The sequence below is a fragment of the Chanos chanos genome, chromosome 9 (genome assembly GCF_902362185.1).
Source record: "Chanos chanos chromosome 9, fChaCha1.1, whole genome shotgun sequence".
Lineage (NCBI taxonomy): Eukaryota > Metazoa > Chordata > Actinopteri > Gonorynchiformes > Chanidae > Chanos > Chanos chanos.
The window spans coordinates 6,195,882-6,209,136 of NC_044503.1; the positions used below are offsets into that span (position 1 = coordinate 6,195,882).

Below are 13,255 nucleotides of genomic sequence, written 5' to 3' on the forward strand. Positions count from 1 at the left end.
TTGAACAATAATCTCACCAGCATAAATTTTTAAATCATGTCCTGCAGTACTACAGAATCATCATCATTATGCGACACTTTAATGACGTATGAAACTGAAACACGCACGCATGCGCGCTAGTGTTAGCCGACATCCAGGCGGTATCCTACACGCAACAGAATCGCAAGTGTAGTTACCACAGTGGACGATACTAATTTGGTGCCCATTAAGTAGAGCTATGTCTACGAGTGACTTTTACTTGCGATACTATGTTGGGCATAAAGGCAAATTTGGGCATGAATTTCTGGAATTTGAGTTTAGGCCTGACGGTAAGTAAACCGCCAACTAGCATGCTACTCTAGCTAACCAACTAAGCTAGCTGCACGGTAATAGCAAGAGGGGCTGCTTTGCTAATTTGCTAACTTTGTTCGGGCCTGGAAAGCATGTTCACCATACTGCTAAACTACCCAAATGTTCATTCAATAGGCAAAGTAGAGCTGTTGTTTGTATTAATAAATCGTTCGTACGTTGGGCTCGATTATTATGAGATGTAACGTTATTTCCGTCTTCGGAAGATGGAGAATGGTATTAGAGGAGCTATCTAACGTTAGATGTATGTAAAGTTTACTGAGACTTGATGTTTTGGATGTAACAATTATACATTCCTGGGCGCTTGGATGCTGTCGGTTAAACGGTTTTTCCATGAAACTATAAATGATCTCCTGTCATTAAATGCGGAGTATTTGTTGCTTGAACTTAGTGATTGTATTTTTGCTTTCCCTTTAGGAAAGCTGAGGTATGCCAACAACAGCAACTACAAGAACGACGTCATGATCAGAAAAGAGGTAAAGTTGTTGAAATTCTTCTTCTTTTTTTAATCAAAGTATGACGATGCATTTCTGGAGAACTCGCTTGTCGTGAAATTACACACGACTTTGTCCAAAAGTTAAAGTTGGTCTTATTAGCGAACCATTCAGAGAAGTAGCAATGATGTACTCATAAGTGTACTGAAAAATCTGTGATGTTTTTGAAACACGTTACCTGTACATTAGGCCTACGTACACAAAAGCGTGATGGAGGAGTTGAAGAGGATCATTGACGACAGTGAGATCACCAAAGAAGACGATGCGTTGTGGCCCCCTCCAGACAGGGTCGGCAGACAGGTTGGTCAGCCCAGCTTCGTGCATGGAACATTGTTTTTCACCATATCATGAGTAGGGTGCATAAATATTGACATATATTGACACATTCTTTACATTACATGCTTTTGCTATCTCAGGATTCTTTGCAATTTCTCATTTGAAGGCATTACTTATTAGAGATGACGTACAAGGCATCGTACTATTCTAGAAGAGTCCAACAACTAGTGCTGGATTCTAGTGGACTTAAAACACTCTAGTAGCTCTCAATGATTCAGACCAGATTTGCATAATCAGAGATTGTCGGCAAAGCATGGATTGATCTTGCTCATGGGTTTTACAGTATAACTGATTTGTGTTCCTTTTTCCTTTGAAGGAGCTGGAGATTGTTATTGGTGATGAACACATCTCATTCACAACCTCCAAGATTGGATCTTTAATTGATGTCAACCAGTCAAAGTAAGCACAGTGCCTTGGTTTTGCTATGATTTCAGACGGTGGTAAGACCAGCAGACAAAAAGTAATTTCATGGCTCACTTCAGAGTGCTACTAACCTCCTCTGCGTCTGGAATCTGGTAGTGACAATTTATGTAGTTTTGATTTTAGTTTTGTTGAACGCTTTACTATTGTACAAACTTTGGCTTAAACCATCATTTGATCTTAATGCCACTTGAGTAGTGAAGAAAACACTGGAGGTATTATTTGGAGCAAGTGGCTCCGCTGTTCCAGTTTGCTCTGATGCTGAATGACGTTAGAGTGTGCCTCAGGTGATCAGCATCCTGTTTTTCAGGGATCCAGAGGGCCTCCGAGTGTTCTACTACCTGGTTCAGGACCTGAAATGTCTCGTCTTCAGTCTCATCGGACTTCACTTCAAGATCAAGCCTATCTAAGTTCAATGCTGTTTACGTTTCCTGGAAATAGTCTTTTAGTACATATTTGCTTCTTTCTAAACATTTGTACATTGCTTTGGATGGATCTGCTGTGGTGTTCTTCTTTTTTTTTTTTTTAAATAAAATAATTGACCCGATATTCTCGCGTTGGTTCTCTGACGTTGCTGGAGTTTACAACCACATACGTTTTCTGTACTTCTGAACATGTACACGGTATTGTCATTCACTCACACAGGAAAAAAAAAAATCTTTATTTTCTTCAAATGTTTATTAATTATAAACCTTAATAGAGCCTGCAATAACAACAATGCAATTCTTTTTCCATACACTCGGAGTATACCCAAGGACAGCACAAGATAACAAAACTATTATAATCCATTATCAGTTATTCACAGCGCTTTATTGTGTAAGGCACAGTGAGACAAGCAGATCACTCTGAATTTAATAGCAAACGGTTTGAGGTACCTCATTAAATTATGAGACCAAGTGTGGCTATCTGTCACTCCAGCTGTCGAGACAAATGGTAGAATTTCTTCTATGACTCAGAAAACTTGCAGGTATTCCTCAGAAGTGCTGGAAATGTATTATGCGTAAGTCTTACTACATGACATTCTCTTCATGGATAAGGCATTCTAAGTTACCTGCACATGCCAGGACTACTACAAAAAAAATATAAATCAACTTTTTTCTTTCAGTCTTAACACAGATATGAATCTGTGTCAAAGCTGAACAGTGCAGTGTTACAGGGAGGGCAAGGGAAAATCAGTTCCTCAGGGGTGTTTTGTGCTATCTGTGAAAGCCTTAGAGTATGTTCTAGAACTTCAACATAAACTAGATTAAAGAAGATGACAGTAAAAGAAGATGAATGTTTAATCTAGTTTATCAGCCACGGTTTTATTGAAAGCTGTCGGAAAGGTCATGCATATCCCCCCCCCCCCCCCCCCCCCCCCCCCCCCCCCTTTAGTCTTGGCAGATGACATCATTTTCCAGTATGACAATGTGTGTCCTGATTGGTTAAAGACATGAAAGAAACCTAGGTAAAATACATATTGAAAGTATAGGAATGGTAGAAAGGCAGTAACACAAACTATTGGAACATTAGTCTCTCAATACATTTTACTCTAGACAAGCACTGCCTATACTGCACATCCCTAAATACTTTTAAAATGTATTCGTCCATGGTCTCATTTGAGCCTGTTAATATTTTTCTAATATGGATGAATCAACCAAAGACCTATTTTGCAATCTCAGCTGCTGTAATGCCCATGTGATATCAATTATGTCTCATCCTTATAGTCCTAACCTTCGTAAACTCAGTCTTAATGCTCTGTCAAGCCTTGGTGTCTCACCAATCAGGCTCATTCCTGATTGGTGAGACTTCAGCTCTCCTGCATCACCTAGTGCTAGACATTAACTAATAGGCTTTCCTTCAAGAACAGTAAATATATCCTCCAGAGATTTCTGAACACACTGCAGAAATTCGTGGACATTCCTGGCTGGGTAACTGGAGACGTTGCAGCCGATCCACTCGTCGTGAACTCCGTAGCCCACCCCGTAACCGTCAGGCACCACGGGAGCAAAGCCACCAAGGCTGACGGCAGGGCTGGTGAGCGTGCTGGTAGATAGTATGTTGTAGTTTATGGCAGCATACGCTGGGTCCTGGTACAGACTGGGTAAAGCCATTCCCTTAGAACCGGCCAAGTAGCGCAAAGCAAATAGGTGACGGTCAAATCCTTGCCCTGTTTATCAAGAAAAAATGTTAACAACAGTCAGCTTTGCATAGCATGCATTAGACAATGGTGTGACGTTGAAATGATTCCAAAATTATGAAACAATTCAACAAACAACTTTGAAAACACCTAATTTCCGGGGGTGGGGGTGTCGTATAATTTTCAGAGGAGCAATCGATGACAAAACATTACAGTATGTGATCGACAAGCTCTGACGTCTACTTGTACTCACCCATGGCTGCCTCTTTGGTGAGCTGCCCATGATATTTGGAGCATTCATTCAGCAGTCCCTGAAGCTGCTCCACACTGTGCTTGCCTGGCTCGTGCACGAAGGCGTGGGCGCACCGTTTTGTGTGGATGCTGGCCGGACGGATGGTTTCTGTGCGGCCGTGTTTGAAGGCGGCAGTGCTGCAGGATTCATAAGTGGCCACGGTCTGTCCGTACTGTCGCAGGAAACCCATCTGAAAAGACAGCTGAGCAATTGCGTCCGGGCTTAGTTTCTTCTTCTTTAGCTGTTCCTTACCTCCTTTTGTGAACTGGATGGCGTCTATGGTTAGTTTAGAGACAGCTGCGTCGAAGTTCTCTTTGGCTTTAGCGACACCGTTTTCTAACTCCGCATCCAGTTTGAACTCGAGTCTGTGCACCGCCGACGCCGAATCGACTGCCGCTGGCTGGGAATCCGGACTCACTAGAGGCTTCTCTGTCGTGTCTTTAAAGACTTCGTTCTGGAAACGGAGGACTGCCACACCATCCCCCCAAGCATGCTCAAAATTAATAGCGGCCTGCCCATCTTTAGTGAGGATGATACTGAAAGACTTGTCATACCATCTGTTATGGCCGTCACCATGCAACATGTTGTGGGAGATATGAATATGGTCACGCATGTTGTCTTCGTCCAAACAGAGGCAGAACAGAGCGCTGTCCACTAGCGCCAGGGTTTCCGCGTTTCCGTTAGCTAAAAGTTTCTCCCTCAAACCTGCCCAAACGTCCCTGTTCTCACTGGTCAGGTAGCCCAGGGGGAACGCGGGGGCTGGGGTGGGGTCGGACAGGATGTACTTCAGGTGTGACAAGATCTCCGTTGGTTTTACCAGGTTACCGTTGCGGTCAACCGCGTCAAACACATACATGTTACCCCGCCTCATGACCAGAAGGTGCCGTCCCTTCTGGTCCACGAACAGCTCATCCCGCTTTGCTTTGGGTATACGCGTGGAGTTAAAAAGGCGAAAGTACTGAGACATATCCAGAGGATATGCATTCACCATGTAAGCTCCAAACCAAGAAAGAGAAGATGGTACCCAGCGGATGAACTTCTTGAAGTTGTCCGTGTCACTTTTGGCTGGGTTGAGATGGAATACCTCAGGCTCAAGAAGACCAGCACGAAGCGTTTTCATAAACCGCACAGCAGAACACACCATGTTGGTGGCCCTCACCAGTTGGTTGTTGTATTCAGGTTTTGGGTCAGGGTTAAAGGACATGAAGGGGTTGTAATTGAGTACCACCGAATCTCGGGCAGACAAATACATATCAAACCATGGTGCTAGGAAAACAGTGAGAGGAAGTCAATCATTAATTAGTGCTACACCACTCGTCCCATAATGCAAGGATAGTAGTAGAGTGATTTATGGCTTACTGTGTGTATTTCAACTGAATATTGCAACTCACCAGAAATATAGCTGGTGTGTTTGTTTTTCTTGTCTTGAACTACCAGCTCTTCATGTAGCTCTTTACCCACACCACTCTGGAAACTTTTTGCCAGTTTCTCTGTATTACTGGAACAGATTACATGTCAGGCTACACGTCCAGGGCCATAAAATAGTAGTATGATCCAGCACACATGAGACAGAGAACATATGAAGTACACATTTTAAATCCTGACGTTTACCTGTATTGCTCATCGTTTAACAAGGGTCTTTGAGCTGCCAAATATCTTCGTATTGTATCCTCCAGTTTGGGCACAGGTAACCTAAAAAATGGTACATCCGAAATGCACTGGTTGAAAAACGGAGCCTATCACAGAGCTGGTAGATACAGCGGACAGAAAATCTGGCGATTAGATTGAGGGGGCATATTTACATGCTACACCAATGCTCCCCGCCCCCATTGCTCGCGATAACCCTGTGCACTTTCACCTACATTTTCTATGTGTCACACTAAGAACAGAATAATAATGTTGGCATATACCGGGTTAAAAATGCGATCATCAGATACATAAGTACACATCACTTTACACTGATTAAGTTGTTGAAGCAAAAGATTCTTTACGATTTATACACAATTACTACCGCTACCTGCAAAAAATAGTCGTACAAGATACTTACCTTGGTAAACTCTTCTGATAGTGCATCGTTGGAACAATACTTCTGTGTAAATACTCAGACCCACCATCCTTGCTGCTATATTGACGCTGACTGGTCGTAAAGACTGCATATATGTTAGTGTTTCCCAAGGGCTTCGCGTTCCCCCGTTTCCTCAGTACTGACTTTAACTGCACAGAAAGCAACGCTGCCATTTTATCTGGTCGGACGTTTTTGATTGTCTGCAACCTTGTTAGAGAGACCAGTTTCAAATTCAACAAAATACAAGCACTTATTCATTCAGAAAATAAAGTGAACTGTCTGAGAGACCATTTATCTTACCTATCCACCTGTACAGGTTTAATGAAAGCCTGTGTCACTGTCTTTTAATAATTAACTTACGGACGACAAGCTATTGCATCTAAGTGAAACGAAACCTTCCTGATCAAAACTCTTCACGCGAAACACTGGGAAATATTTGTCCCAGTTCACTTCACTGAGTAGCCCGGACCAACTTTAGTTGCACCCTCACACTTCCGCGTTCACGTTTTTTTTTAAATTGAGTGCATCGAAATAAAAGTCCTCTTTTCCTCCATATTCACAAACGAGCGCACGCGAACAGATTTCGAGGAAAATGGCTCTATATATTTACTATCAATATCTTTGCCACGGTTTGTTCGGGAAAAAAAGTTACCAGGTCAAAGTTTAATTAAATGGAATAACGTCAAATTGTGCGTTTATAATACAGTACCTGATCCAGGCTCCATTAAATTTGCAAGAATTACTGAAGTATTTACGCACTATTCTATAATATTCTCCGAGGTAGAAAACATGTAAAATCCAATTAGCAGACCTTACAGCGGATTGCATATTAAAACAATTGTACAATATGTTAAACACTTTCTTGTTTGTATTTTTAAATAAAAAAAAACTCCCCCGAGTTAAAACTGGGATGCACTGTAATGCATACCAACGTAAAAAATAAAAAAATAAAATTAAAGTAAATACAGTGAGAGGTTTAATCGCATGGTTAGTGATGAAATAAGACGTCTTATCATATGGCCTTTCCTGATTGGCCAAGGCAGGATAACTGGTAAAACCGATTGGAGGTTTTTGTGTCCATTTAGTTGCCATAATGAGTATGAATGGCAAGCAGAAGATGTTATAGCCGTTGATGCTACAGCTGGAGACAGATAGCCTACATCAGGTGCAACATCAGGACCGCAAATGCAAGAAATCACACTTATTCCAGCTGGAATTTAGCAGGCGACTTTTGTGAATAATTTACAATTTACAAAGGGCTTTCGGGGTAAGGATAAACATAAATTTTTATAAAGGGTCATATTAGGGGCAGTGGGCTGTCGCCGAAATATTGCGCTTGACAGCTGATCAGAGCAAGTGCAAAATGGTAGAAAGCTGTTCTCGCGCAAAGGAAAACTGGAGGTCATAGCCCGTATTTCATGGCAACCTAACGTGGAGAGCTGAAATGAAATTTGGTAGCACAAGAAGAAAACCCTTAATTGCTCACTTTACTTTCTGCATTGCGGAATATGAATTCAAGTCCTGGTAGCTAAGCGGAGCAAAGCGGTCGTGTGCGATACATAGATAACGTTAGATAACCTAGATAACTTATAACTGAAAGAAATCTTTTTTTCTTACTCGAAATATAAAGCCCCTTGAAATCCGCGTCGAATTGTAGCGCGCTGCTTCATGCATCTTTTTCTTTTGTTTCTATTGAACAGCTGTTAAGTTGGCTTTATATTAATCGTCAGCTGATGTCAACGGCATATATTACATGAGGTCGTAGGCAATGGTCTGTAAGCGTACCAATGAAATCAGCACACATGGAATTAAGCTGTACTCCCACTGTTATTATCTGAACTATTAAAGGAATTGTTTCCGACTTCACCTTCTTGATAACCAGGGATTTTCTGCTTTACTGAGCACAGTACAGGACAGGATCAAGTCGTGTATTTGATATTACCTCAAAGGTCGAAAATATGAACGATTGATCTGCAGTTAAGAAACGATGTCCTTGCCAAATAGGGCCTTAATATAATACGCTCTAAGTTCTTTTTTGCTCAACAAACATTCGTCATTTTAAATATTGTTTGAGAACTACCTCTTATAATCTTGTATCTCAGAAATAATGCGAGAATTAATCAGCCTGCTATGTGCTTGTTTTTTAACGCACAATTCCATGGGTTAGAACCGTGCCTAGAGGGCTTTGTCGAGTGAGCGCGTGCCCGCAAGAGTTTATGCCTCTGTTTGTTGTGTATTTTACGTTGAATGTTTACTGCTATATGTAATATGTATAGCATATAGCGAATAACACTTTAATCTCTTTTTCCTCAGTGTGTAAGAAAAGGTGTGTGTCATGGGGTCTATCAGTCGACAACAGTTTTTTCAAGAGCTCGCGGAGGGCTGTCTGCTTCCCACTGCACAGCAGGGGATCGAGCAAGTTTGGCAGCTGCTGGTCATCTGCCTACTTTGCCGACTGTTGTGGAGATTTGGTAAGACAAATCTGAGGTCTTGGGAGTATGAGTTATTGAAGTGTTCAGATGATGGTTTGTTTGCATCTTCTTTACCACTGGAAATATATGAAGTCCTGAGTTTGTATGTACTACTAAACTCCCACTCTCACTCTCTAACTGTCTCTCTCTCTCTATCTTGGCTCTTTAGGCCTGCCATCCTACATAAAACACCTGACCACAGTGGCGGGAGGGTTTTATGCCCTGTACCTGTTCTTTGAACTACACATGGTGTGGGTGGTGCTTCTTAGTCTGCTCTGCTACCTCATCCTCTTCCTCTGTCGACACTCTAGCATCAGGGGCACTTTTCTCTCCATTACTGTCCTCATTTATCTGCTTTTGGGGTTCGTATACCGCTCTGTTATTCCACAACTTGCAGATGTCCGTGAACTTCATGTTTGAATATTCTTTGACTTGGGCGAAATGAGTGGTTGAAGTAGTTTGAATGACTTGGCGCTGTCTCGGTAGTCCTACGTGGCTTATTTGCCGTCTGTTCTTATCTTTTAAAGTCACTGAGATTCTAACAGGTCAGAATGTGTTGAAGCAGTACCTAACAAACATCATATGACTACCACACAGAGTCTTGATTAAAACTAGCGATTTATCATGTTGTATCAGACAGCAAGCTCACAAGGATAGCTGGAACGGACTCAGTCACTCAGATACTTATTTGACCCGGGTCTGAATGGTGTTTCTGTCACTTTAGAGGTTTTCTCTGAGAAGAAGCTGATTTCATAGAGTTGATCGACTTATTTAAATTACCACTGAGGGACATAACTGGGTGTCCTTCACTCATATTTATGGCCTCATTCGCCATTTGTTTCAGGGAGCTGCATATGATGGATACCACCACTTGGCACAAAATGAGAGGTGTGTTGTTTGTATTCTCATGCTATTACCTGTATCGCTGAATTTTGGTTGCGGTTCTATAGATTTTAAAATGCTCCCTTGTACAGATTCCTGTGCTTTGTATCATATGTCTGGACCACATCATCTACTGTTTTCTGATTCTCACCCAGGTTCTCAGATGGTCGTGGCCATGAAGGCAATATCTTTGGCCTTTGACTTGGACAGGGGCAAAGTTGAAAGTGTTCCCTCCCCAGTGGAATTCATGGGCTACATTTATTTTGTGGGCACGGTTATCTTCGGGCCATGGATCAACTTTAACAGCTACCGTGATGCCGTGGAAAGTCGCAAGCTTGTGAGTTCGTTAATTTACGCTTCAGTCATTTTTTTTGGCTCGGTGTAGAGAGTTATGTTGATGAGTGTTTCCCGGGGTTCGTGAATCCTCAAGATGTCGTTCTTCCTCGCAGAGTTTCTCGTGGATAGTGAAGGCGGTCTGCAGCTGGATAAAGTGTCAGATATGCCTGATCTTATCAAACTGCGTCTCACCTTACCTGTTCTCCTACTTCCTCCCCATATTTGGAGACAAGCTGTTCCGCAGGTCAGTGCAGAGCTGTTGTAATGAGCATATATTAAAAAAACCCCACTAATGAACAAACAAACTAACAAACATAGTAATGACCCAGCAGTTTAATGAATGAACAAACAAACTTAATAACTAACTAACTAACTGACTGACTAACTAACTAACTAACATTATAATGTGTTGAAACTGATAACTAATGTAACAGAATTCTTTGAATGAGATAACCTTGTTGGGTCGACTGCTTTCACTTCTAAATGATTTTGCCTACTTATTTTTCCCCCCATTTTTCCCTTTGCTTTTTTCTGTAATCCAGTAAGAAGAGACGAAAAATCAGGTAATTTTCTCCAGACAAAAATGTTTGAGCTTATTTCGTATCTGCCTTTTTCTGCTTTTATTCCTGAGATTTTCAGTGTTAGATTTGTCAGTCGTCTGTAAATACAGCACAACCTGCACATAAAATGATACTTAATCTTTGCAAACGAGGCTGACATAAACTTTGTGACCGTAAACTTCACAGCTTTCATGTTATGAATGTCATAGATCTAGATTGTAATCTGTTTTCTAAAAGACAGCTTTCCGCTGGACTGTTTCTAATAGACCGTTTTTTTCTTCTCATCCTGTTCCATCTCAGAGGTTCTTTTGTGAGGTGAGTCTGTTCTGATCTAAAATAAGGCTTTTCTGGTACAGTTCTTTTTATAGGCTCATACAGGACCTTCTCTGGCTTCACTGATTCAATCTCTCTCTCTCTCTCTCTCCCTCTCCCTCTCTCTCTCTCTCTCTCTCTCAGGTGGCTCCTGGCGTATCAGAACACGCTCTCCTTCCATTTCAGTAACTACTTTGTTAGTTACCTGAGTGATACGACCACCACACTGGCAGGAGCTGGTTTTACAGAGGAGAAAGAGAACCTTAAGTGGTCAGCTGACATAATGTGTTTTTTAAAAAGTTTTAAAAATATGTCAAAATCAAATGTCTTCTTTTGCCTCCACGAATGAAACTTTTAACACATATTTTTTTTTTTTTTGGCGGGATGGGTTCATATCTACAGGGACTTGGTAGTGGTGAAACCGCTAAATGTGGAGTTTCCCAGGTCTATGGTGGAAGTGGTGACCTCTTGGAACATACCAATGTCTCGATGGCTCAACACTTGTAAGCACTTATTTATATTAACCCGTGGAGTTTGATATATTTTTTTTTATTCACTCACAAAGAGCGTGTGAAATTAATGGAGGTTTTTAAGTGGTTACTGATAAGAAAAAGAGAGAACCCTTTACTCAGTCAGTGTCTAGTAATGTTTTTTTTTCTAGTGCGAGTAGATCTAGTTTAATGAGAGTCAGTCACAGTCATTAAACATACTGCTGGTACTGTTTTTTTAGTTGTTGTTGATTAGCCACGTGTTCATTTTTGAACTGTTCTTCCTCATACAGACGTTTTTAAAAGTGCTCTCAAGTTTGGCACCTTCCACGCTATACTTGTGACCTACACAGCAAGTGCCCTCCTTCACGTAAGCATCTTAAATGTGTTACACCTTTTAGGTTTTTTTCCCCACAATCTGCTGTTGCCTGTTTAACTGACATTTTCCTCTGGTATTCTTCCTTTTTTTTTTTTAAATTTTAATTTAGGGTCTAAGCTTTCATATTGGCGCAGCACTGTTCACTCTGGGCTTCATGACATATGTGGAACACGGTGAGTAGCCACTGTTACTATAAGCAGCAATACCACACTGCCGAATTTTACCATGTAGTTCTGTCCAGCACAGCAATGCAGAAATCAGTGCAGAGCAATACCCTTTGTGTGTATCTCTCAGATAACTACATTTCGAGCAGTTCAAGTGTGTGCTGACAGTTTTCCACGGACTGACTGTGTCGGTTGTCTAATTAACTGTCGTGTCCGGTTTTCGCTGCAGTGCTGCGGAAACGGTTGGCCACCGTTTTAAATGCCTGTGTGTTGTCGAAGAAATGCCGGCCGGACTGCAGCCATAAAAACAAAAAGGTGATGCACTTTTAACGTTTAAAGAAGACCTTTAGAGCGCTGGAACAATCTCTGACTTAGGATTGTTGTGTAACACTCAAACAGAACACAGTCATAACTGTCATGACAACGTGACTTGGAAACTTAGCAAAAAAACTTTGCAACTTAGCAAAACATATACTTTGCACAGAGTATATCGAATTGTTCTACAACACGTAGAGCGTGTGAATAAGTTACTTTTTGTTAAGCATTAGTAGCATCATAATATGAAAACTATGTGATTAATATGACAACACTGATCTATCAGGATGCAGGTGCTGTAACATCAGAAAGAATGTCACTGGGTTAATCATTCCTCCTGTCCTCTGTAGGCTCTGTGGGTGTACTTGATTAATTTGACCTTCAGCGGCCTAGCAGTCTTCCACTTAATTTACCTGGGAGCACTGTTCGACTCCAGTTCGGATGATATGGACGTAGATGAGGTAAAACGTCAGGCTTATTTGTTCACTCATGGAATGAGAGCATGAGATGAAGACTGAAAAGAAACTATTGCACCATTTAGACTAATGATTACGGGCTTTTATGACTTTTTTTTGTTATGGACTTAAACCTTTTTTATTTTTTGTGAAGAGACAGAACAATATACTTTTAGAACACGTGAACTATGTGAAAAATGTATCCCATAGAAGAAGAAATTGTTCCTGTCTGCATATATAAGAAATATTTTGGTTAAATTATAGCTTATAGGTTTAAAGTTAATATTTTTTTTTACCTGATTTCTGATGCTCCTTTTTGACTTAACCTAAATATGCCTAAAGAGGTTCAGCTATGATGGTTTTCCACAGATGTAAGTCATTTCATTCTTTTCCCTTTTCAGGATGGCTTAGCCAATCACACCATACAGAAGTGGACAGAGCTGAGCTGGGCCAGCCATTGGCTGACGTTTGCTCTTTGGGTGTTCTATCGCCTTATTATCTAGAAATAAGATGCTGCAGTGCACAGAGACAACCGGGCTTGAGAAGGAGGGAAGCAATAAACTGCAATTGGTCGACTGGTTAGAGAAGTCAGTTATGGAGGCGGGGCCTAGGTCTCTGTGACATCACTGTGAACCCTTTACACACTGGACACATTGAGATCAATACAAATCCTGTGAAGACTGATCGATCAACACCGGTATTCCTCAGCACAGCCTTTGGAAGGCACAGATCCAGAGCATTCGAATACATTTTTAGAATTTTTGATTAACTACAAAGGAGCAGTGTTTTTTTCAAGGATTTTAAAACCCCTTGCATTCG

General features: G+C 41.3%; 3 protein-coding genes across 7 annotated transcripts; 2 read left to right on the forward strand and 1 right to left on the reverse strand.

Moving 5' to 3' along the window:
* The first annotated feature begins 121 nt into the window (after nt 1–121).
* magoh (mago homolog, exon junction complex subunit) lies at nt 122–2,127 on the forward strand. Its single transcript, XM_030784491.1, has 5 exons — nt 122–308; nt 766–824; nt 1,032–1,142; nt 1,495–1,577; nt 1,909–2,127. Exons 1-5 carry the CDS (start codon nt 218–220, stop codon nt 2,006–2,008), a joined length of 444 nt encoding a protein of 147 aa, XP_030640351.1. The 5' UTR covers nt 122–217; the 3' UTR covers nt 2,009–2,127.
* Nucleotides 2,128–2,961: 834 nt separating this feature from the next.
* cpt2 (carnitine palmitoyltransferase 2) lies at nt 2,962–6,557 on the reverse strand. Of its 2 annotated transcripts, none has more exons than XM_030784741.1 (5): nt 6,057–6,557; nt 5,621–5,701; nt 5,401–5,507; nt 4,043–5,275; nt 2,962–3,750 (listed from the first exon to the last, which is right to left on the reverse strand). In XM_030784741.1, exons 1-5 carry the CDS (start codon nt 6,245–6,247, stop codon nt 3,419–3,421), a joined length of 1,944 nt encoding a protein of 647 aa, XP_030640601.1. In that variant the 5' UTR covers nt 6,248–6,557; the 3' UTR covers nt 2,962–3,418. The 2 variants fall into 2 exon arrangements, with proteins under 2 accessions (XP_030640601.1, XP_030640600.1); XM_030784740.1 differs by having other exon boundaries at nt 2,962–3,747; nt 3,971–5,275.
* Nucleotides 6,558–8,409: 1,852 nt separating this feature from the next.
* porcn (porcupine O-acyltransferase) lies at nt 8,410–12,939 on the forward strand. Of its 4 annotated transcripts, XM_030784568.1 has the most exons (14): nt 8,410–8,545; nt 8,715–8,907; nt 9,390–9,433; nt 9,583–9,764; nt 9,877–10,011; nt 10,313–10,326; nt 10,624–10,638; nt 10,780–10,905; nt 11,038–11,138; nt 11,417–11,493; nt 11,612–11,675; nt 11,896–11,981; nt 12,332–12,442; nt 12,838–12,939. In XM_030784568.1, exons 1-14 carry the CDS (start codon nt 8,410–8,412, stop codon nt 12,937–12,939), a joined length of 1,386 nt encoding a protein of 461 aa, XP_030640428.1. The 4 variants fall into 4 exon arrangements, with proteins under 4 accessions (XP_030640428.1, XP_030640429.1, XP_030640430.1 ...); XM_030784569.1 differs by lacking the exon at nt 10,624–10,638; XM_030784570.1 differs by lacking the exon at nt 10,313–10,326 and having other exon boundaries at nt 9,877–10,007.
* Nucleotides 12,940–13,255: the final 316 nt, after the last annotated feature.

Coding starts and splice junctions, on each gene's coding strand:
- porcn (XM_030784568.1), top strand. CDS start 8,410: ATGGGGTCTATCAGTCGACAACAGTTTTTTCAAGAGCTCGCGGAGGGC. Junction 9,434..9,582: donor CACTTGGCACAAAATGAGAG/GTGTGTTGTTTG, acceptor ATTCTCACCCAG/GTTCTCAGATGGTCGTGGCC. Junction 12,443..12,837: donor ATGATATGGACGTAGATGAG/GTAAAACGTCAG, acceptor TTCCCTTTTCAG/GATGGCTTAGCCAATCACAC.
- cpt2 (XM_030784740.1), bottom strand. CDS start 6,247: ATGGCAGCGTTGCTTTCTGTGCAGTTAAAGTCAGTACTGAGGAAACGG. Junction 5,702..6,056: donor TATCAGAAGAGTTTACCAAG/GTAAGTATCTTG, acceptor ACCATTTTTTAG/GTTACCTGTGCCCAAACTGG. Junction 3,748..3,970: donor CACCAAAGAGGCAGCCATGG/GTGAGTACAAGT, acceptor CTTGATAAACAG/GGCAAGGATTTGACCGTCAC.
- magoh (XM_030784491.1), top strand. CDS start 218: ATGTCTACGAGTGACTTTTACTTGCGATACTATGTTGGGCATAAAGGC. Junction 825..1,031: donor ACGTCATGATCAGAAAAGAG/GTAAAGTTGTTG, acceptor CCTGTACATTAG/GCCTACGTACACAAAAGCGT. Junction 1,143..1,494: donor CAGACAGGGTCGGCAGACAG/GTTGGTCAGCCC, acceptor TTTCCTTTGAAG/GAGCTGGAGATTGTTATTGG.